Genomic DNA, 25,503 nt, shown 5'->3' on the forward strand with positions numbered 1-25,503 from the left:
ATCCACTTCAAACTAGATTTTCAGCTGTATGAAGCTAGGAGAGGTGTTCAGATCTTACCCTGTAGTATCCCACTGTAACCAAAGCAGCATTCAAATGTAATTTTGTCATCTTCTAGTCATCCAGAAAGAAGAATAAAGGATCTCCAATCCATTATGGGTATTATGGACAACACCTCACTGGAGATGGTAGAGGAGAAAGGGGATTTTTATGTTGAGTTGGAGCAGACACTGCAAGACCTTGGGACAGAGGAGTAAAGTCTCAAAACTTGGTAAGAAAAAGGAAAATTTCAAAGAATCTAGAAAGCTTTACTAATTTGTGCTCAAACAACAGCAAAGTATCACAGACATATTTCTTCTCCTGTCTGTAATCTGCTTTAGATTAATCCCACTGACTGTTTAGTCCAAACTTGTTCCAGGACCAGACACTTCAACAGAAGGTATAACACAGTACAACAGGGCAACAGTATGCTGCTTTTAGGTGAGTTAGCAATTTTTTTAACATCTAAGATTTTTTATTTTCTGCAGTAATGAATTCAGGAGAAAGAAATTCGTTTTAACAGCTAAAAAAATCACTGTATTTCCTGTGTCACTTATGTCCCTTTTACATCCTGTTATTGTTTTCTGAAAACAAATAAAATTGTTGTGCTTTAGCTTTCAACTTTAAATTGGTTTATTGCAATAGTGCCATTTCCCGCCACCACCAGGATGCTCTGACTATGGAAATCAGAAAGGAAAACAGCTGACAAGCAGGAGACACCTGCAGTTTTAAACATTTGTAACATGCCCATTGAAATAATTTGGAGTAATGTTATGTAAGAAGACACTGTTGTGAAAAACTGTGATTCTCTGAAAGGAATGGCTGTTTTTTGGACACCATCTCACTGTCTCTGATGGAAAGGTTAAGGAGATAAAGAATTCTGAAAAGAAAGGATCTCTCAAGAAAAATCAACAATAAGATGGTTAAATAATATATTTGGTGATTGCAACTGCTAGCATCAAGAAGCCTTTCTTTTTGTTAATGACACATGGCAGAGAGATACTGAAAGGTGGTAAACAGAGTAGTTGTCTGAGATCTACTCAAAACGAGGTTCTTTCTTTTGCTTCCTTTCTGCAGCTAAGTACTGCTTAAGTGATAGTCTGCTCTGCTTAAGTCTCTGCTTAAGAGATTGAATTGTCCCTTCAAATACCAAGTAACATGTAGTTGAGGGCTAAGGTAGAACACACAAGTATTTACTTTAATATCGAATGGAAAATGAGTAGCAAAGTGAATCAGTGCAAGGTAACACACAGGCAAACCTGGCATTTTACTTATAAGCACAGACTGTGACCTCATTCATCTTATACTGAATACATTGCACTTTCAGAAAATATTTACTCCATCACAGAGTCACTACAATTTCTTTTTTTCTTCTATAGAAATTGTTAAACTTACACAGTTGAAATAAATCATATGTATGTTAATAACAGCTGTGAGCAACAATAAGGATATCTTCAAAATACTTCTTCTGATATTTTCCTAGCAAATGCTTTGGATAAACAAACAAAAAAGAAAAATAAGTTCACTAAAATTTGTGATTTTCTGTCTGATGCCATCTCTACTTCTGGACATAGTACAGACAGAATGAGAGCCTCCTTTTTTTTACTTAGGTGAGAGATTATTACAGTAACAAAAGTAAAAACTGACTGAAAATATCTGAAGATGGCATGGGCTAATAGAGCTGTAGCACATGCAATTGTTTCTCCATTTGTAACAAAGTACAATAAAAGCCAGTGAAGGAGAGGAAAGGTGAAGAGCATTGTCCAAAGTGTCGGAACACATCACACCTTCTTCAAAAAGGTTCTATATCTCTACATCCTTCTGCATTTTCATTTCTCATTACTATGTATGTCCTTATCTGTTTCTTTATCTCTGTGCAGTCACAAAATTCAATGGCTTCATTTACGCCAAGTCTCTTTTTTAACCTGTTCTTCTACTCACACTCCTAGGAGAAGCTCTCAAAACCTCACTTTACATAAAGATTGGACAGTCTTTTGTGTATTCCAGAAATTTTTTTTTTCCATTTCTGCCTCATCTGAACTCCCTCCCTTCAAATGTGTTTGATTAGCCTCCAAAAGTACCATTATGACTACTTCTCCTGGAAATAATCCTTCTCCCTGGATACTGTCCTACTCTGAGGCTCAGACCCATGACTGATTGCCTGAACATCTGGCCTACCCAACAGGAAAATTAAAAACTCACATTTTCTTCTGCACTGTGTACCTCCTCCTATATGGGGGAAGAAAAAAAGAGAGGGGCAAAATCAATAATGAATAGTTTTCAATTTGTTCAGATGCAGAGAATTTCTCTCCCAGGACCAGGAACAGAACCCAGAAACCATTTTTTAATCACCATTGGCCTCATTATTCTGCTTCTGTGAATTCAGTGCTATTGGTATACTGGCATTGTTGCTGTGGCACCTGCAGATTAAGAGGCTGAATTATAAGACCAGCTATTTAAAAACATGAGAGGTTACAGGTTCTGTACTTTTTTTCCTCAATACATTCCTATATTTTCCTTGTTATTTTTTAATGCTAATTATCCCTTGGCCAAAGCATCGAAAGAAATTATTTTTTTCCATTCTACAGTGGTTGCCCAAACAGTAGGTGAGAGCTGCAGTCCTGCTTTTCTTTACCATGGAGCCCTCTCTGGTTTATGGAATTTCAATCTGTAAGGAAACTGCATAAGAGTCAAAGTTACTACCCTCTATCAAAAATAGATTATTCAAAGGCAATTTTTCTATTTTTGCTGTTAATGATCTTAATTCAAGGTTTTCATCAATTATTATCAATTATTATATAATCAAATTACAGTGTAGATGAAAAATTCTTCCTATGTGTTCTTCAGTGGCCTTTTTTGGAAGCTAAAGAACTTTCTAAAGACTCCAGGGATGCACTTTGCTTCAAAGTTACAGTCAAAACTAAAGAAAAGTAATTAGCAGCTGTTTTACTATCTGTTAGGTCTTTACATATTCCGACTTGAGCCACAAGAGATGGCCAAGTCTATTTTCCATTATCATTTTGTCTGAGTGTGCCTGCAGTTCTCACAGTCTCCAGATTAATGCATTGTGTTTATCAAGTATTAGCTGCCCTCAGTAGATTTCAGAGTGCTTGTCTTGGAATTCAGTTAATTAGCTCAGGGTGGGCAGGATGAAGAAACAAAAGAAGCCAAACCACAACAAAAGATAAAGGTTCTCTTGTGAGAACCCTATATTTTATAGCATACTTTGTACATATATAGAGTACACTAAATATATGTATGTATGCTTTATACATATTTTCCATTTTCAGTTATGTTCCTGATTCTGTCTCATACTATGAATTTTCTGTAAACAAAGTATGGCTAGCGGAGTGAAGATTCTCAATTGTTACTAAAAGAAGGGTCAGTTATATGCTTGAATAGTGTTGTGGGAGTAAGAGTCAGTATTTAAGGTCAAAAAGTTGTCCAGTTTTTAAATTTTGGTTCTGGTTTTGTGCTGTCATATATGTAAGTGAATTTTCACTATGATTAAATCAACCCAGAGGAAAAGAGAAAGCAAACCAGACCGCATGAATTTCAGAGCAGGCGGACATAATCGTCTGATATCCCACAGAACTCTGTCCCTGTTATTAGGTACAGGAATTAACTCTGTACTTGTGGAGCCCAGAATTTTCCAGACACTGCATTTAGAAAAAAGTTGGACCTTATATTATGGTTTTTTGAAAAGGATAACAGAACAATTTACCCCATTTACTCCTCTACTGTGGGAACTATGAAAACTGGGACACACCAAGAACTTAAACATTTCTGAATGTTCTGTATAAATACAAAGGCACCTAAGTGGAACATGCCATTTTCTATAGAGCTTCTCAATAATTTATTATATTCTTCTTAACTTGCTGCAGAACTGTAAGAGTTTCAATGCAGAAGTCGATCACCTCTTTTAAGAAAAATGAGGATTTCATTAGAACTCTCCATTCAAAACAGGGATAACAAAATCAAACTTCCAATTTGTATCAAGTTGCTCAGGGCCATGTCCAACCAAATACTAGCATCCCAATGGATGAAGGTTGTACAATCTCTCTGGTCACCTGGTCACCTGTGATTGACCTCTCTCATTGCCAAAATATTTTTCTTGCACAAATAAGAATTTTTCGTTGCTGAGAATGGTGACTGAATAGACTGAAATTCCTGATGCCCCATCTTCAAAAATCCTTTAGGGTGCTCTGCCCTACTGCTGCCAAACAGTTAAGAGTGGAGAGTTTCTAAACCATCATAATGAGAAAGATTTTAAGAAAAACCAAGAGAGAAGAGCCAAAGAACTGGTTTGAGGGCACAGATGATAAATGCATGTTTCATCTTTTGTTCCCTGGTGGGATCATACACACACAATTGGGTAGCTACTAACAAGAGAGATGTGAGTTGAAATAAGCTTTTCGATTGTTCACTGTTTGACTCCAGAGAGATGATGTTATTTATTTACCATGGCATTTTCTGAACTCCAGCAGACTGTGGAGTCCAGAAGCAGACAAAAGTCCTGAGATGCCCCTCTAAACTCCCTAAGTTTTAGCATGGTGAAGTAATTCTTTGACATGTAGTAAAATATGTCTGTGACACTGATTTCACAGACTAGTGTGCAACCAATGATGCAACATATATCAGTTAGAATTAGTCCTTGGCTCCTGATGTCCAGCCATAGAAATCAAGTCCCAAGAAATTCAGGATATATGCATAGCAAACATGCAAGCTTACATGCATTCAAAATTTCAGATTTTAAGGGAATGGACAATAAAGTTATATTGTGTTTAGAGCCTAGATCAAATGATCACCAGTAATATTCAGTCCCAAAGTATTTATTGTATTATGTATGACTGCATTAGGTACAAAGATAGGCACAATACTGTATAAAAATGAAAATTATATTAGCATGGGCTGTACAGATACATTGTATTTTAATTTTGATTAAATTGGAAAAAAATGTTAAACAGAAACAATGAGAAAGTTATTCCAACATTTTCCCATTAGATACTTTGTAATTCTTATTCTGTGACTTTAATATTGACATATAATGAACAGAAGTTATTTCCCAATGTGCTTATCTAATGCCACTACACCCACAACAATGCCCCCAAAGTAGTTGAGGCTCATGAAAATTATGTATCTAGTTCTATTTCTTTTTTCAGAATAAGAAACACTTCAGAACTTCCAAAATACTGAGAAAAATGTTACATTATTCATAAACACTTCTTTCAAGCCACCAGCTCAATTTTTGCCAATTTATATCATACTGCCATTTCAAAACTGTGCAAGTCTCTCCCCAGTGACACTCCAGTCCCAGAAGGGAGAAAGGCTTGAATTGTAAATATTAAAGCTGAGCTGAGTTTATGCTTTGCAGGGGCAAAGGGTTTAGAAAACAATATCATACACTGGCAACAAATCCGTTTGCCTTTGAAGACATGACTGAATCTTTTGAATTACTGAAGGATAACATGGTAAATCACTGCCTGTAGGCAGTAGCATTTTTGCCCTATGGAGCAGAAGATGGTTTGGCTGAGCTGTTCATCCTTACAGTGGGCTGTGATGGATGGGGCTCTGGTGAAATTAAACCAAATGATGGTTTGGTGCCTGAGCTCTGAGTGCTGAGATGAGCACTTCACAATAACTTTCAGGTCAGCTGAGGGGAATGCAGTAGATCTCAGCACAGCACCCAGTGATGCTTTTCACCAGAAACTATAAATTCATCCCATGAACTACTTTGGTTTCTAATTAGATAATTTATTTTTTCCTCAAACAACATAGTCCAACCTGCTCCTGCAAATCATATTGAAAAATCTCTTTATAGGCATTGTTCCACAAAAAGAGCAGAATGTCCATGAAAGCCCCAGCTACAGTGAGGTGTTCTGTTTCACTGGAAGTCCCTTTAAATTTGATTTTTTTGTTACAAAGAAAAAGTGTAAATATAAAGGTTTATAGCTGAACAATAAATAGAACAGAAAGACACATAAATTTAGTAATAGACTAGTATGTATCTGAGTAAATTATGATGTTATATTCTTGCTACAGCCACACTGCAGATATTTTTTTCCTGAAAAGCTCAGGTGACCCCTTGAGAAAAATAGTGTTAACATTCAGAGGAATTCCTGCTTTGGTGATGGATACTCGCTGAGAATTCAGAACATCCTGGAAGGTGTCAATGAACTATCCCAGCTTAAAAACAGCAACACTGGTTTATTGACTGGTTCTATGTATGATGATACAGAAGTCTGGCTGCAGCCCTACCAAGGCAGTCAGACTTACTGACTCTGCCTGGAGTCTTCATGAGTTAAGAACTGTTTGTAGAAAATCCAGACTGCCAGGCTCTTCTACCCCCATACCTGGGTATTACTTTCACCTAGCTACAGAAAAGATGTTCCCCAGAAAAAAACATTCAGGCAACTAATCTGATGAAGTTGAAGGAAAATTCAACATTTTCCTGCTAGCAAACACCTGCTACTGGTCACCTCACAGGGCTCAGAACAATTCCTCATTCTAAAGCTCTGGCATTTAGTATGATAAACTAATATTCTTTTCCAGCAAGTGTTCTTAATATTTAATCATATAACAAAACAGTACTTTGTTCCAACATTAGGAAGGCTAGATCTGACAAGCTGTTGGTCTAAAATTGAGCCACTATTTTATTATTTATGTTTTGTGGCCTAAGGACAAAAGTATGCTATTCATTCACTAAAGACAGCCCAATACTCTTCCCTGAAGTATCAAACCAGATAAAAGACTTACATTCTTTGTCAACATACATTGGGAAAAAGTATTTTAGGGGCTTTATTATGACTCCTTTTTTCATTTCCCCCTGAGACCATGAAGAGGGAGAGGAAGGATGAGTACACTGCTCAAGGTGTTGGCCAAGCAGTCTAGAGTGGGCTCTGGCATCACTTGAATGCCTAGACATTGCATCAGTGTACAGGTAAAGGTGTGGAAGAAAGATTTCCTCCAGCAACCCCATTCTGTGTGTGGCTGTTGGACTCAGGACATTTTGCATGTCTGGAAAACAGCAAAACAAAGTGAAATGATGATGCCTTGTATAAAGAGCACTTGGCTTAAATTCTGTCACAGTATGAAAACCTGAAGCGAAAAAGCAGCCTTTATTTTTAACCATAGAGCAATCTCCTTTTTATTTACCAGGTTTACATTTTAAATATTTGCTATCCACAGTTTATTGCTGGGCAATTGTTCTCTGTGGCTTATGGGTGAGAGGGGTTTGATGTCCCATGTGGCTCCATAGTGGTGTTGACATCTTAGAGCCTGTGGAACCCCTATGGGCACTACAAAGAACATTCAGGCAAAGACTTCCTTCCCTGGCTTTTCACATGCTCTGAGTAAAATCCAGCTATAAGTAATGCCAGGACACACAAGTGTGACAGATGATATTTTGGAAAATTATTTGCAGTGATACTAGAGAATATCACTTTGAGAGAACAAAGTTGAAGGCTTGAAGAACCGTCATTACCCAGCTGCCTATTTAGGCATCTCCAGCATCACAACTTCTCCATGAAAAGCTGTTTGATAGCTATTGTAAGAAAACCAGAATATCTGCAAAATACTGTGCTCTAGAGTACATGAAAAGATTCAGAGGACCATCCATTTACTGCACAGATAGAATGAGCAAGGAAGCAAATTATTTTTAATGAAACCACGCTAAAATATCCTATAACAAAAGGCTGGGGGAAAAACGTAATCTAAATGCAGACAGAGAGACTGTACACTAAAAGGTGTCTGGTGTCTGGACTTCTATCAATATTTACCTTTTTATATTTGTTTTAGAGGTAGAAAAGCATTAATTTGATTTGAAAAGCAACTTAAAAGGGCTTTATTTACCAATACGTTTTGCTAGAAACATATGTCTCTGCATAGTAACAAATGTGTCATGTTCTAATAGCTCCATTTGTCTAAAAGCAGACATTGAATTCAGAGTTGCAAGCCAGACATACAGACTTAATAGTCTTTGCATGCCAGCAAATCTGCCTTTTGTACTTAGGAGGTTAATTAATTTGGAGTGGTCAGCCTGCAAGACTAATAGGACTCAAAAACACAGTCCTATATCTAGGCTTCATCAAGGGGAGCAGTATTTTTTCCTCAAATTTTCATTTTTCTTTAAATTCTGGATTAATAAATCAAATAACAGGACATTCTAATTGCTATTGAAAACTTCTCTATTTCACTTGCCACATCTTCTGTAGTTTTGGAAGAATAAAATAGCAAAAAGGATATCCATATCTTTATTTCCTCTACATCCACTGATGTAAAACTGACAATTTCTCATTAAGTGGTATCAATACTAATCTCTTTTCTTGGTAATAATATCAATATAATAATAATAATAATAATAATAATAATAATAATAATAATAATAGTAGTAGTAATAACAACCTATTCTAGTTTCTCCTTTTTAGAATTCTTCCAAGTTGCAGCATGAAATACTTTACTCAGATTCTAATCTCTATCTTATTTTTTATCTAATCTCTATCTTTTTCTTTGGTTGTATAATAAAGAGTAAGAAAGTGTAAAAGGTATAAGTTTTGCTTTCCTTGAAAATACATAAACTTCACCATCATCTTTTTTTAGATCCTCATGCCATGAACCCATAGTAAAACATCGATCTATGATAAATGAATAAAAGATTGATAGGGTTATATAATTCTGAAGCGTACCTCATTTCCATTCCTTTGCTGAAGACACGGTCATTTGCACATCTGGCTATTTAAGGAACAAGGAGTGTAAGCACAGCTGGGTTTGGGTCTGGCCAGAGACCCATCCAGCCTGGTAGCCTGTCCTCAGCCATGGCCGTAGCCACGAGCTCTAGCAGTATCTCCCAGCTAGAAATTAGATAATCAACCTCTTTGGCAGGAGAGGCAGGCAAGTGAGCACCTCACACAAGCCCACTCAGCACATCCTGTTGAGTTTACCCTCTCCTCACAGCTCAGGACACACAGAGTCCCTCCTCACTCTCTCTCAGTCCAAACATCTGACTCAGTAGGCTCCAGTGTTTGTGCCGAGGTGTAAGGGGAAAGTTCTTTCAGCCCCACACAATTCATTACAGCAAAAAGGATTTTCATGATTTCTCTCTTTATTTCACTAAATAAACTGAAATAAAGTGAAATAAACTCTTTAAACTGCATGTTTTAGTATGACATGGAGGAAAGCCATCAAGGTTTCAGCTGTTGAACCTCTCTGTCTTTTAATACTGTGTGTGAGAGTTGAGATGATAAATAAAAGTTACAGTAAGAAAATGAAGTCTTGTGGTTTTACACAAGAAAAAACAAAAGTTTAAAATAATATTTTCATTTCTATAATTCCATTATAATATTATAACATAACATTATTATGTTATTAATAATAACATTAATGTTATTGCCCTGTTGGACTTGTAAGGGTTCAACTTGGTCATCTTCAGAATTTGCAACCACTCTGCAGCTAAAAGGAGGAAACTACAGATATTCATGCAGCTATTACTTAATCCTGGGCAGCTTGTGAGATTCAGTTTTGGCAGATCTCTTAATTTTTAGTTTCTAATTTCTTAATTTAAAATAAACTAAAAATGCCCAAATAAAATGTCAGTAACTTACCTCTCCTTCTATAAATTTTTGCAATATCTTGTTTTCATTTAGAATGAAAATATTTTATCAATGACATGATTCCATTGAAGATGTTGGTTTGAGACAGATGAGTTTAGCTAATTTAGCAAGTAATTTATAACTCTGTTCTAAAATCTTACAATTTGTCTTGTCCTTTGAAGAAATTAGCCATTAGGCAAAATAGTGAGTCATTATTTTACTTTCTTTGAAGCGAGAAGTGAGAACAAAAGATAGTAAATTGCTGATCACCATGGATACCTGCTCCTTTCACAATACAGGTACTTTTATGATACTTACTTTGAGGAAAAAGTGTAAATTATCTGTTAAAATACTGTTCTTTGGGGGAAGAAAACCCAAATTTTTACATCTCTCTAAGCCTCAACTAACCAAATATAAATTATTCTTCATAACATGTTGAGTGGAAAAACTCTGAGATGCATGGGCAGGTGGGTAGAACTTCAAGGTTTTTCAATCATTTGACTTTTTTTTAGATTAAAAATTTCCATTTGCCAAAATTATCACTACTATTAGTTTGCTTTTACTAAAAATATACATTGTTGCAGTGTGATTTGTAAAATCTCAGTATAAACCGGGTCATTAGCAGGGGATCTGATTACACCCCAGTGATATCTTTCTGCTCCACATGATGCAGTGGCTCTGTGTTTGAAGGTGCTGTACCTAAGTGAGAAAGCAAGTCTGAAACACTGCTGCCAACAGACCCTTAGACTATTCAATGTTTCTCTTTTTCTGGTATCTGAACAGTTTGATTTGTGAGGTCTTTGCACTCACAGGAACAGGAACTTTTTCTCTCCATTTATGCCAACAGCAATTTCATGTTGGTTTGGTTTTGGTTTTGGGTTTGGGTTTTTTTGGATGGTGGGGCTGTGTGTGGTTTTTTGTTGTTTTGGTTTTTGTTTTGTTTTGTTTTTTTGTTTTGTTTTTGGAGGGTCTTAACCTAAGGATCTAGACTACCAGATCCTTAGTTAGTTAGTTAGTTAGTTAGATGTTAGTTGAAGTAGGTATCTTTCAGAAAGAATTGGACCTCTAGCGAATATATTAATGTTACATTTGATTGCTTTTTAGTAGCCACTCCATACACTCACAAGCTGATCCCTGTGTAAAGATTATTCTATACTTATCAAAAGCTAACTTTAAAATTTGTGAATCCATTTTTTCATTCCTGTACTCATTGCTGGTTCTATCTAAGTGTTGCTCCTTTTGAGTAAAGTCAATCTAGATGTTCTAGAAACAGAAACACTTCCTATGAAGAGCTCTAGATTTTCCTAGACTATAATATTCTATATTTAAATGGTGATTTTATGTTAAAATAGTTGTACATGAGAGATAGGAAATTTTTCAGCAGGAAAAAAAATTCCAAAAGAATAAAAGCAAACCTGGCCATGTCCCATCCAACACTAAGCAGTTATGGACTACTTTGCTTCTTCCTAAAGAATAATGTTTGGTTTAGCACCTGATAGTTTTCATTTGCAATCTTTTCAGGACAAGAGAATTATTTATTTCTAGAATAAATTATCCAACTGAAAATGTACAACCTGTTATTGATGAGCAAATAGCACTGTATTTGGGCATGATTAATGCAATGATTCCCTCCTTATTTCATTCGTAAAAGGGAAAAAAATAGATGCATGAAAGATAAGAGGAGGTACAACACACTGTAAAGTGAATTTTTAAATGTTGGTCTCATGCTGTCTTGGGCCAAGGACAAGTTTTGCAATGTGATTTTACACACATTGACTTAGCTAATTCCAGGTCTTTTGCTATTTCCAATCCTGGAAATACGAATCCCAGCACACATGGAATGGATAACTGTGACATCCAAACAGATTTACACCTTATCTGCTTTACCAGCTGTATACAGTCTTCTTCATCACAGTGCATTCCAAGGCAGGCAAATTTCATTTCCATCACATTTGGTGTAGAAAAGAGACTGTACTGAAGCAGCCTCTGTGCAAGGTGAATGAGACATAAATGGAGCAAAGTCTGAAATACACCTGAAAAAGAGGTATTCTGATACTCTGTATCTAAGGCTAACCTTCCTCAAGACCCACTGAAACCCTTGAAGTCTTCATCACTGTTTATTTCCCTCTGTGGAAGACAAACATCAATGAACACAAATAAAAATATAAATTAATAAATCAGAGAGGAAGTCAATAAAAAAACCCACAGAAAATCAAATTGCAGAATATTAAAAAGGGCTTGGTAATGTGGTAAAAACAAATGTCATTATCAATCACTTGACATGAGGGACATTGCATTTGACTGTTCTCATCCTGGATTAATGGTGTTCTGGGAGGCAACTGTGGAAACACTCCATCACTCCACATGCAAGGTGATAAGGATGGGCAGTGCCAGAGTGCTCACAGTCACAGCACAAGATATTTTCAAAACAGTTTCTTCTTTGAAGATGTTAAGTTTTTTTGGTTTCATTTGGTTAAGAAATGAAAATCAATACCTTCAGAACTAGTAAAAAATGACTTATTAGCCGACAGAAAGGCTAGCTTCAGAAGAGATGTAGTTTTGCTAATGAAGCTAAAGGGGTCTGATGTGTTCCTTCACCATTTTACTGCCAGGAGCCAGAGTGGTACAGCGCATGCTAGTTTCTTGATGTAGAAATATTTGCACAACTGCACAGATCTTCAGGATTCCCGTATTTCCTGAAACTTCATGGATTTTCTAGTTCAAATTAAACGTGCTCACCACCTGGTGCAGTTAAGGTTATTTATTTATTACTATTTGTTATTATTATTATTGTTATTATTATCCTTAGGGACTCGTATTGCTTAAGAGAAACAAGAACTACATCCTGAACTGATTTTTCAGCACTGCAGTCCATTCCTCTGATCCCAAGCATGAAATGGTACTGATGAAAGTGGGGATTCACAGTACGCACCTTATTCCTTCTTGCCTCATTTTTTTCCCCCCTAAGCACTAAAATTTATGGCTTGCAAAATGCCGAAATTGGCATGCAAACAAAACTGATTTGGGATAAGCAGTTTGTAATCATTTTGTCTGCAGAAGAAAAATTAACTGTTATCTGGAATTAGTGAGGTATCTGAAACTGACAGACCCACAGTTTAATATTTCTGCCTGTAGAACACATCTAAGCCGGAGAAATCACAGCTTTAACAGTTCCATCTCAAAAGACATCTTATTGTATTATAAACAAAGATCAATATATTTGTGTGGATTTATTTCTTAGTCATTGTCTTGCTGCATTATGAAATGCATTATTTAATCAAAATTGTAAGACAAGAGAATGTTAAGGTTTAACAATAATTCCACAATTACTACAGGCTACATCCATTTTTCCCTTGCATTTATTCCTAAATATTGGCAAACATAATGATTTGTTATTGAGAAAGATAAGAATAGATTTAGGGTAAGCTTTTTAAACAGCTTTGAACTACGGCAGTCTACTAGAACTAAGTTTCAAAAGGCATATTATTAATCATTTTATGTGAAGGCATAGTGGCCAGTGCTCATAAATATTTTTTTCAGTTATTTATGACTTTATTGTTATCAAATATATTATTGTTATTGTTATTGTTATTGTTATTGTTATTGTTATTGTTATTGTTTGTTATTGTCATTGTCATCATTGTTATCATTATTGATAATTTATTATCAAGAAGTCCTCTGGAAGAGTCTATGTTGGCCCTAAAGTCACTACCAGCCTATTTTAGAAACCCTGGTTTGCTTGATAGAGTAAACAAATAATGAGTTTTTCCAGTTGCTGAAGCTCAGAGAAAATATTTCTACCTGCTCAAGTGTGACTCACTGAAGTCACAGACATTAGTAATTGAAATTAAATTATTAATTAAAGCATAATTTTTTATCCTTACCTTCACACACTCCAAAGGAGCTAACATTTAAGATGCAGTGGAAACAGTCAGGCAACAAAATGATTATTCACTGCTATTCCCATTCTGCAGCTGGCAAATGTGAACATATGAAATGTGTAGTGGCTGATAATGGTACTAATGGAACAGATGTCTTTTCATACTGAATCTGCCAAAAAGTTAAAAATAATGCTGGATTTTTTTCATCTGCTTCTGTGAGATACATTTGATGCCCCAGTGGACATGATAAGTAGCAATACTTTTTTGAAGATTCCTTGAGAACTGGCATCCTGACCATGGAAAAAAGACATAGTCTTGGAATGAAGAAAACTCTTGGCACTTACCACCTTAGCTTAGCCTATGAAACTCTGGCTCATTGGAAATGTGGCTGCAAAGTGGCAGAAATAAAGAAATTATTTTTTAAAACCATTTATGAAGATATAGTATATCTTTTCACTTGTGCTGAGGCAAATCTCAGAAGTCTGCAGGGCTCCTTTCTGCTCCTGGTGAAGTTCCAAAGACTGTAAGTGTATCTTCCTGGTCAGAATTAGCAACCAGAGAAAATGAGAAGTTTCTTGTGGTAATGTTGAGGGCGTGCAGTAGGGAATAGCCTCCTTGGGATCATTGGGAGGGGGCTAAAGCCAAGTTTTTGAAGTTATGTAAAAAATTGAGATTCAGTAACACAGAATACATAAAAACACGGGGGGGAAAAAAAGTGCTAAAATGAGAATCAGAAAGGAAGATAACCAGATTTCCAGGACTGTCAGAATGAAGGGACCATTTCCAAGATTCACAGAGAAACTCAGCTTACTCTTCCCACTGACATTTGATCTAAGTTTCATACAGCAGGTTAAGAAGGTGAGACCAAGAACAGCCATGGACATGTTGGAGAGAGGACATGGAATAAATACTCCTTCCTGCTCAGTCATGTTCCTCCCGGGCCTATATCCCCACCTCCCACACTGACACACTCTGGCTCCCCTTCTGCCTTCAACTTGCTTCATTTGCACCAAAAAAAAAAAGGTGCAAACAGATGCTTTTGGCATGAGAAATTTTCCAGACCACCTCTTCCAAAATCCCAACTGCTTCCCACACTGTTACCAGCCTGGGGCTTCAGAGTTCAAGCTACTTCCATTAGCTACTCCCTACACAATTTTCAAGCTATTTTTAAGCTGTTCACATAAGCATTCTCAAGTAAGTTCAAAAAACTTTCTGCTATTACAGTTGACTAAACAATGCACCATTGATGACCTCTAGAGTAATATAATTATTACGTTGTTCATTATAGAAAAAGGAAAGAAAAGTTAATGTTACCTACTTTATAATGCTCAAATATGATGTGGACATATTTCAGGCATACAAGAATCCCACCTTCTGTGACTGAAATAAATGACAGATACAGTACTTGCAAGGAAAAAGTTCTGCTGGCAAAGAGACAGAACTGTCAGATTTCTCACTTGGGCTCACTGCTGACAGACATTGACTCCCAGCCTGTGGCTCCACACACATGCACACAGGTAAGATAAGCAGCATCCAGGAAAACAGTAATCTCAGCAAAATTATTTATTCCTTTTAGAAGAGGAAATAACTCCATCAATAACATTTTTTTTTCAATCCGAACTTTCCCTGATGTGTTGTCCACTTGGGCCAGCCATTTTTCCAAAGCAATTCCTGCTCAGGAGAGGCCAAGGACCATTCTTAGTGGGCAGCACCTCTCAAGTCAGTGATTTGGAGACAGAATTTTGCACTAAGGATGATCACTGTTCATTCTTACTGGCTTCAGAATCTGAAAAGTGATAAATAACTCCAGAAAAAAGTTCATTGTCCTCATGCAGACACAAAAATTACACACTGAATGTCTCAAATTAGTTTTGCTTGCATGCTAATTACAGCATTATGCAATTTAAAATTTTATATTTTAGCACTTGTGGGGAAAAAAATTGAGTACTCAATACCTGAGTATTCAATATGAAGCAAAAATAGCTGGATGCTGGGTTTTACTGCAAGTCAGGATAGTTAATGATGTACCCATTTTCACAGTCTTGGCCACAAGCCTGACTTTTTTGCCTCTTTATACTGACTGGCAACATGGTGGATCTTAGGGACAGATTTAAATAAATTCTTTTCTTGATAGCCTGAGACATTCTTTCCAGGAGAATTGCTGACTGCCTGGTGCTATCCAGATTGACTTGAGGATGTCATGAATTTATCTTTTTTTTTTTTTTTTTTTTTTTTTTTAACTAAGAAAGAAAGAAACTATTTTGGGAAACTCCATCTGTGTTTGTGCTACCATGATTAGAGATGGAAGTGCTTGAACTGTCTCATTCCTCGTCCTATAAAAAGAGTTATCAGCAGGAAGGGCAACATACAAGTTGAACATACTCCTGTTTCTGTATCAAGGAGTTGACTGGGGCACTGAGGCAGGTTCTCCTATTCAAACTGTCTGTGAGAAATGGTCCAAATCTACTCCCCTGGCTCTCTACATTGTTTTAGCTTTCACAGTCAACTGCAAGCTTCTCCACTCTACCCTGAAAATTATTAACTTTTATTTAAACATTAAAACACATTACACAAGAAGAAACACAAATTAAAATTAATCACAGAATTATAGAATGGTTTGTATTGGAAGGGACCTTAAAGATCATCTAGTGCCAAGCCCCTTGTCATGGGCAGGAACACCTACCGTGTTACCCAAATGACAGGACAGGTAATGTCTCAGGAGGGGATAGAAGGATTCCTAACCTAGGGCAGTCCAGCTAATTTAAGTATATCAGTCCATCAGCAAGCATATTGCTCCATGTTTACACATGGTGGGAACAACAGCAATTTGGAAAAATGTATCCCATACAAACCACAGTTTGCCTAAAATCATTGTCATGCACACAAGGCTTCGTTGGCTTAGCCCCCAGCAGCTGAGAATGCCAATGTTCCTGTGAACATACAGCAAAATAAAGAAGAACAGTCTATGTCTAGGCTTGGCATAGACCTAGAACTGGTCAAAGAGGTGAAAACTATTGTGGGCCTGGTTACAAAGTAGCCGCAGGCCACAAATACATGTGTCACTTACCATAGCAATCAAACTTACCAACTGCCTGGCTGAAGCCACAGACAGAAACCAGAAGCAATTATAGTCAAGAAGCAATGAAAAATTTTCAGTTGGGGGCACTCAATACGTAATAGTATTCCAAAACTTCAGTGTGCTGGAAACTTGGGTAATCAACAGTTCATGCACAAGCAAAGCATGAAACAGAAAGTGTTGTGCTTGCTATTTGTGTAGCACAAAGTTTAAAGGTAGCATGAAGAGGTTAGAAGAAATTATTTTTGTTTTCTGCGTGAAGTGCCAGTAAGTCCTTGTATTTCAACTCACATACAGAAATCATTCATTAGCCAGCATCTAAGCAGTAAGCTAGGGAGGAAATGGGGACTATATCTGTATATAAGTCCCCCTATATAGGTGTAAAAGCATGGTTTCCTTCCTTGTTTATTTTCCTGTTTTACATTTGTGGAAGATGTAGGTGCTGCTTCTTCATTTATTCCACTCTTTAAATGATTTCTTAGTAGGCGTCTTTTACAAGGTCTGACTTCTGTTTTCCCACCCCACAGAAATCAGGCTGTGTATGGTAACTTATTTTCATAGACCTTTTTTCTTCCATTTTTTCCAGTCCTCTCTGCCTATGAAATGGAGCTTTTGGGGACGTTTTTAGTTTGTTTGTTTTGGGGCATTTTTTTTGGTGAGTTTTTTAATTTTATTTTACTTGTGGGGGTGGTTCACAAAATAAATCTCTGGATTACTTTTAATCATCTCTGAGATTGGTTTTCTAGATTAAAGGCTACAGGAACTTTTTGTCTTCTGTTCATAGACTATTGTCAGGGTATTGCCTTAGAAGTACACAAATTTGTACATTTGTACATTTGTGATGATTTCAATAGCATGGGCCTTCTGACAACGTTCCTCATTCTGGGAAAGCTTTTTGTAGCCTGAATGTGGTGATAAAAACACCATGGTTAAGGGAGATGAAAGCTAAGCAGCAGCCCCAAGACCAGAGCTGGCTTTGCCCGAGCACAGATGACTGTCTTGCCTCTGGAAAGAAAACAAAACAAGTCACAAAGTGCCAGATGTTGGTGGTTCACAGACTAAAAAAAGCTTGGAATCATTTTACTTGAACCCTTAATTAAAGGGAGCACAGTGGGGTGGAAAAGGTATGAAGAAAAACTTGACGCTCTGAGACTGATAATTTGGCCTGATGAATATTGTAAAGAAAAAACCCCACACCATGTAGTTTCATCATTATATCCAACAATCAGTATTTGTTACTCTGCCCAGCTCCCTGATTTTTATTTCAACAAGCTTTTCTGCAGCAGGAAGCTTTTCTTTGCCTTCAGTCCCAAGCAGTCCCATTGATAGATTTTTAATTATTTTTGCCATTTAAATCTTCTTGTTATGTATATATTTGAAATATATTATTATTTGCACCATTTCTTAAATAAATGTCCACAATAACAAAATTGTTCTGCAAAATTACTTATTGAGATATGAAATACTAGTGTCTTCCTACTCTTATGTCATGTTTAATGCAGTGAGTCAATGGCTAAGAGCAAAGGCTCACCAACAGCTCTGCTTAGTGTGCAGCTGGACGCCACAGCTGCCAAAAGCATAATTTAGGTGTTTTGCCCTTAAAGATGATGCAGTTCAGTGGAACCTGTGGGAAACTTCACTCACTTGAAAACCAAAAGATGAAGCAAGAGCCATGGCTGCAGAACTCCAGGGACAGAAGAGAGAAGCTTGCAGACCTCCCAGGCTGGCTCTTGTGCTGCAGGCAGCAGCGCCACACTCTAAACCTTGAGACAACACACCACTCCTTAGGACTGCATGGACATCTGTGAGATCTTCCCTATATAAAAAAACCACACTATTTAGACACTTATGGGTAGTTTCTAGATAGTTTGAATTAAGGCCTTTCCTCATAGGCAGCTGTGTACTTGTCCCACAGGAAAATGAGGTTTAAATGTCTTGCTTGGAACAGCGAACAAAACGTGAGAGGGGATGTAAGTTTGCACCTACTGGACTACTTGGGGAGTTATCAAGAAAGCAGACATTAAATATAGCAAGTACAGAAATATGGGGATTGCATACGTGATAAACCTGTTGATACAACTGTTTCCAAAAGACATGGACAAGCTCAGTAACTGCAGCTAAATCAGTTCTTCGCTCCATAACATGTCATGGTTTAGGAACTGCAAAGTTTAAGTGGCAGTTACATACTAATTCAGTTCTATAATATGAGAGCTTTAATAGTGGGCTGAGAAAACCAGCAGCAGATGAGAAACAAAGGTTTAAGGGTGTGAGCATTGCATTGCATGCAATGTCACATCTGACAGAAGGAAAATCAAAATAACTTGACTGTGTTTCCATCAGGTGGTAGGAGTGAAGCACCATGGTAAACTAGGTATATAAGAAGAAACTTCATCATGCCCTGAAATGTTCTTTAAATGTCAGAGAGCTTGCCCAGAAAACCTTCACTGTGTGTTGAAAATAGTAAGAGTTAGGGTTGGCTACCATGTTTTACCATGGCAAAGCCAAAAATTTGAACCAGTTTTTGGAGCTTGCCAAGATCTTAAATATCTTACTTCTAGATAATATCAACAAATATCTTACTTCTGTTATGTTTCTATTAAAGATCTGCATTGGAGAAAAATAATTCCATAAATTAGCAATCTAAATAGTGAAGATAAAGCAGACATTTCTGTTTCAGCATTTGTAGGCTGAAGAGCACTCAAGTCTTTCAGAAGTTTTGATCAAGTTTGGACAGCTACATTTTTTTATTACAGTTATTCCTGTTCTATTGCTATTTTTTCTCTTGCAAGTGGATTCCTTTTCCCTAACAATTTAAATGTCCTTCCAGTTCTCCTGGTGGGATAGCAAAGTAAATTAGGAATTTATGGAACTAATTCCCAATACAGCAAGCACAAGGAGTCCAATATAAAATGTTTCTAAGAACCTACTGAAATGAATGGATTTAAAAGAATTTCTAAGTTCATCAGACTGATGAAGCTGGAGAGTCTCTTTCACAAATGGAAAAAAAAAAGCCCAAGAAATGTGATTAATACATTGAAGTTCAGTAAATTTTTTATTACCAAAACCCTAAATCCCAAAGACAACAAAACCATACACATAGGCTTTGGTGTTGGATTTTTTATTTATTACTATTGAGCTACTGCTTTTGCTTCTTTTCAATTACCCTTATTATACTTGATGCATAATGTACTAATTAACTTCACACATACATCTATATAAACTTGGGTTTAAAACAAGCTGTCTAGTCTTCTTTTGCTTTAAAAAAGCTCTTGGTACCCATCATATTTTTAAAAAAGCTTAGAGTTGATTTCTAAGGCCTGCATGGTTCAGCTGCTGTTCCAGCACGCTGAGGTGTAACACTTATTCACACTGATGCAGCGCCAGAACTCAGCTGCTCCCATGGGATGCAGCTGTGGGGAACACAGGGCAGAGAGATTAGCTCACTCTGTGGGACACAGGCTCATTTTACTGGGGTGAATTTGAATTGAAACCAGATGTGATAGACACAGGTTGATTTCTTGCTGTGTGCAGAAGACACCGTGCACATGTCCTTTCATAAAAACTCCCCAGTGCTCCAGTCCTACCTACAGGACTCTTTATTTCTCCAGATACTGAGTTCGCAGAATCCTGTCAACCATGGCTGAATCAAAACAATATGAAGCTTTGCCACAGGCCTTGTTTAGTGATGTGAAACTTTGCTTTGATACCATCACCAACAAAGGACAGATAATAAAAACCAAAAAAACTAATAGAAGACACCACCAAAAAACCCCAACCAATCAAACCATGGACTGAATGGACGTAACTGCTCCTCTGATCCAGAACAGATCAGCTCGATCAAACAGAACAGTGTGTCAGCTCTAGACAGAAGACATTGCAGTGTTCACACATGGAAAAGATCATCACAGGTGACAGAAAACGTTCTGTACTCAACTTCCATTTGGGGTGGAAAAATAATCAAAGGGCTTACAATAATGACAAAAGGACAATGTTTGAAGAACAGATTTTATTGAGCAAATTGTCTGGAGAGGCTGTGGTTCTGCCATCCCTGGATGCTATTTGAAAGAATTCATGCAAGACTGAAAAGATTGACAGAATTTTTGAAGTTTAGTTTAGAGAAGTCTAATCTTGATGTCACCTGGCAAGTTTATTCCTTTCCACCTATTAATCAAACATCTTTGCTCCGTCTTCAAGGGCAGGAGTTACAGAAGGAGACTCTCAACTGAATATTTTTGAACTCCTCCACATCTGCACATTGTGTTGGTAAATAAGTCAGTGCCAAAGGCAGAAAATTAATGCATTTCAGAAACTGCATCCTTGTTCCACTGCTGAGCTATTCTCTGTGCTGATTGATGAGGCAGTCCTGCAAACAGAATTAGGTGGCACTTTTTCCCCCCTTGAGATGATGGAAGTTCTTCAAAACTGACTTTAGTTCTCCACTAAAATGGATCTCTCTCACATAGATTTAGCACACAGGAGGAAAGAATATATTCTGAAATTCAGACATGGATCAATTGAATAAAGTACAAGACTTGTAGGCTCATTATGGTAAAATCTCAGCTCTTAGTGGCAATTCATGAAGTCATTTTCTCCTTTGTTGCTCATCTAGGTCACCAGATAATGATACTGAAATATAGAAAAGATTATGATTTAGGACTTAAGATTTATGATTTAAACTGCTCAAAGAAAATTACAGAGGATTTCTAACCTGGATAGCATGAACTGCTCAAAGTATTTAGAAAGAAACACAGTCAGAGAAATTCTGTATGCACAGAGAATGATTACAAATCAGTATCTTCTCATATGCTGTGAACATGCCTAATGACCATCTGATACAGCTGTTTGTCAGCAGGCAGAGTTCCACCAGAAGTAATGGATTCATGCTTCATTGGCCAAGGGCTGGATTTGGCCTACAGATTTTAATGGTTTCTAGAAAATCTCCTGTGTTTGTCAGTCTAAACTTTCCAATCCTGACAGCCTCACCTTGTAGAAGTTATCAGGTTATTCCTAACACTTCTCATTCCCCTTTGCTTTCAGCTGAAAGGCAGATGTCTGTGCACCTGCTGAGATATTGAGCTACATACTGTGGCTTGGACCTATCCACACAAAAACAGGATTTCTACTTTTATAGCAGTCAGCTATAAACTTATAAAGCCCTTTGACTGCCTTTCTGAAAAACTGATGTTTTAAAAGGGGAAAATAATTAAATTGATTGCTGTGCATGAGAGCTGATATATTTTGATGTCTTCAAACACTACACCAGTATTAGCAATGAACACCTGATAACAGAGGTAAGTTGTTTATAGATGTGCTGTACAAACAGCTGCAATTCCCTCAGTAATGATAGCAATTCACATAAACACATCAGAGATTTACTAGGCTCAAAATCTATTTCTTCAGCTACCAGGAGAAAGGAAAAATGTAGATTCCTCCTAGTCAGATTTCTACTAGAATTGCATATTTAATGCTGCACAGTCAAAAAAATCCAATACATCCACTCCACAGAATAAAGTCATTGCTAAAGGAAGAGGATCTTTTTCTGGGGAGAAAAAGGTTCCCAGTTTAATCAATGATAAAAATGAAAGGAAGGGCGTGGGTATAAACACCATGGCATGAGCATTTTGGTAAAATTTTTGTAGACATTTAGGTGATATCACCTCCAGAACTTGCATGTAAGCAAGTAAATGCCTGCAAAGCACCAGTATGGAAGAACTCCCCAGGAGCCTTCTAGGAGCTCAGAAGTGGGGCACCTCTGTCATGCTACTGCTACAGTGTGGGGAATAAGCACATTGAGTTTCCAAAGCTATATTCACTTTCAGACAACTGTGCCTAAGACTTGGTCACAAAACCTATTTCAAATGTTAGCTTCTAATAAACTCCATAGCAAAAGTGACATTTTCATTACTTGGATTGTGAAACTACAGGCAAAAGAGGGAAGCAGAACTCCATGATGAGCCTGCAGAACAGTATTTATGTCATTCTCATGGGAGCACACAGCTGTGGGAACACCTTTTAACTCAAATATTTCTGTAAAGGAAGTCAAAAATCACAGAGCAGAGGGTGTAATCTGTATGATGAAGTATCCTTTTCTATATAATGTAGCTAGTAATATGAAATAACATAAGACAGAGTGCTACGAAAAATCATAGCCACAATGAAACAAAGGTACTTTTTCATTTATTTACTTAATATTTTTTTTGCTTGGATTTTAAGATTTTTTATATCCTGCTGATCTAGGTAATTATGCATCATAATATGGGACAATGAGAGCCAGGCTGTGTTTATCGCTCCCCATGGTACTAGCTTACAGATAATAAACACTAATGACAGTTTGCCAAAAGATGAATTTATTATGCTATAAGTAATTTATTAGTAATTATTGAAAATGTATGTGGTCAGTCCTGCTATTAGCATTTAAAAAAAAAAAAAAAAAAAAAAAGTTGCTCACACTTCCAATTTTAGAGATGCAGAAATTTTGTCGAATGTATTACAAGCCTACAGAATTCTCTCATTGAAAAGGCAACAAAAATGAAACTAAAGTTAGATTTTATACCATGTACATTTTGGGGGAAAAAAACCCCAATAATCAGGAGCTCTGATCTACCCTCTTAAAAAAGATTGCCTTCCCAGGGTTATATTTCAGTTTATCACTAGCACAGCGTGAAGGAATCAAAGCGTCAGGCAGAAGCAGAGGGACTGCTGTGCATCCATCCTGCCTCTGAGTCCCACATCCCATGAAAAATGCCTTTTCCTGGCAAGATCCCAGAATCATAGATTAGTTTGTGCCGGAAGGGAACTCAAAGGCCATCTAGTCCAACCCCCCTGCAATAACTATGTCTAATAGGCATCATAAGAGCATCTTCAGCTCGATCATGTTGCTCGGAGCTTGATGTTCAGCATCACACTATCCACGCCCCGCTCCGGGACAGTCCCGGGGCCAGGCAAGCGCTGAATACTGAGCTCTCAGACCCAGCACGACCAGCAGATGCCACCTACAGCTGGGACCTTTCTCCCTATTGCTGCACCGCCAGACCGGGGAAGTGATGTGACTTCAGGTAATCGCACACGTCTCTTTGCAATGCTCCAGCTTCCGACTTTTAAACCATCCTCTCTGCTGTTCGCGCTGCCCAGATCGAGACGGACACGGCTGTAACTCCCAGGATCGAGCAAAGGAGCGGCGCCGGCACATCCCTCCTGCACGGACCCAGCGCCGCATCCCGCCGCTCCGGGGGCCGCAGCCGGGCTGGAAGAGGTCAGTGCATCCTTGTTCCCCCTTCACAGCGCTCTGTCCTGCCGGGAAAGAGTGCGTTTTGTTTTTTGGGGAGCACACCGAGGGCACGGGCTCCCCCCGGGAGCAGGAACCCCCACCCAGAGGCTCCGCCGAGTGCCGGCGAGGAAGGCGACCGGGTCGGACCTCTGGGCTCCCAGGCGAGCGCTGTCAGCCCGGGATGGCTGGTCACTTCGGGGGAGCCCGAGCGCTGTCCCCGCACGGCGCTCCCACGATGTGGGGGGAGGGAAGGGGCAGCCTCTGGGGCATTTGGCTACAAGTTAAGCCCTTGGTGATCTTCCTTTGCTCCCATCAGGGTGGCAGCATATGTGAGATTTTGGCGGCTGGACGTGCCAGAGGAGACAGCCTTGCAAAGAGCAGAAGTCACACTTATTTCTCCCCACTTTCGGGTCATCCTCACCACCACTGAGCCTCTCCATCCTCTCCTGTAGCCATGGAGAACTCCTCCCTCCCTGAAATCAATTCCTCATGTGCAGACTACACTGGGATGGGAGATGGGAGTCTGAATATGTCCACTACTCCACTAAGCCCCAGGTACTACATCACAGTGCCTATCATCTACTCAGTCATCTGTGCCGTGGGGCTGACAGGCAACACTGCTGTCATCTATGTAATCCTCAAAGCACCAAAGATGAGAACAGTCACCAACATCTTCATCCTCAACCTGGCCATTGCTGATGAGCTCTTCACCTTGGTGCTGCCCATCAACATTGCTGACTATCTGCTGCTGCAGTGGCCCTTTGGGGAGTTGATGTGCAAGCTCATCATCTCTATAGACCAATACAACACTTTCTCCAGCATCTACTTCCTCACTGTCATGAGCATTGACCGCTACCTCGTTGTGGTGGCCACCACCGAGTCCAGGAAGGTGTCCTATCGCACTTACCGAGCAGCCAAGATTGTGAGCCTCTGCGTCTGGTCCTTTGTCACCGTCATCATCCTGCCCTTCACCGTCTTCGCTAAGATACACAAGGAGCAGGGGCGCTCCCAGTGCGTCTTTGTGTTCCCCCACCCCGAGAGTGTGTGGTGGAAAGGCAGCCGGATCTACACCCTCATTTTAGGCTTTGTCATCCCAGTGTCCACCATCTGCACCCTGTACACCACCATGCTGTGCAGATTGAGACATTTGCAGCTCCACTGCAACGCAAAAGCTCTGGACAAAGCCAAAAAAAAGGTGACACTAATGGTGGTCGCTATCCTGGGTGTGTGCCTGTTCTGCTGGACACCCTTTCACCTTAGCACAGTGGTGGCCCTCATCACGGACATCCCACAAACTCCACTCGTCATTGGCATTTCCTATTTCATCACCAGCCTAAGCTATGCCAACAGCTGCTTCAACCCTTTCCTGTATGCCTTTCTGGATGACAGCTTCCGGAGGAGCTTTCGCAAACTGATAGATCGCAGAAGCACCTCATAAAGCCAACCCAGCCCTCTGTCCTGTCCTGTGTCCCTCTCACAGTCACCTGCTTTTCCTGGGAGACCCCAGCCCAAGACAGTGCTTTCTCTCCAGTCTCCCACAGGGCTTCAGGTTGTCTCACTACCCAATGCATGAACTGGGGCCAGGTGGATCTTTCTCAACTGTCCTGCATTCCTGTCCTTAACACTGCTTTCCTTGCCCTGGGTTTTTTTGTTAG

At 38.6% G+C, this 25,503-nt stretch overlaps 1 protein-coding gene across 1 annotated transcript; it reads left to right on the forward strand.

Moving 5' to 3' along the window:
• The first annotated feature begins 24,302 nt into the window (after positions 1-24,302).
• Positions 24,303-25,286, forward strand: NPBWR1 (neuropeptides B and W receptor 1). Its single transcript, XM_058832933.1, has one exon. The coding sequence runs from the start codon at positions 24,303-24,305 to the stop codon at positions 25,284-25,286; it is 984 nt and encodes a 327-aa protein (XP_058688916.1).
• The last annotated feature ends 217 nt before the right edge of the window (positions 25,287-25,503 follow it).

The sequence above is a fragment of the Poecile atricapillus genome, chromosome 2 (assembly GCF_030490865.1).
Source record: "Poecile atricapillus isolate bPoeAtr1 chromosome 2, bPoeAtr1.hap1, whole genome shotgun sequence".
In the NCBI taxonomy this organism is placed as follows: Eukaryota; Metazoa; Chordata; class Aves; order Passeriformes; family Paridae; genus Poecile; species Poecile atricapillus.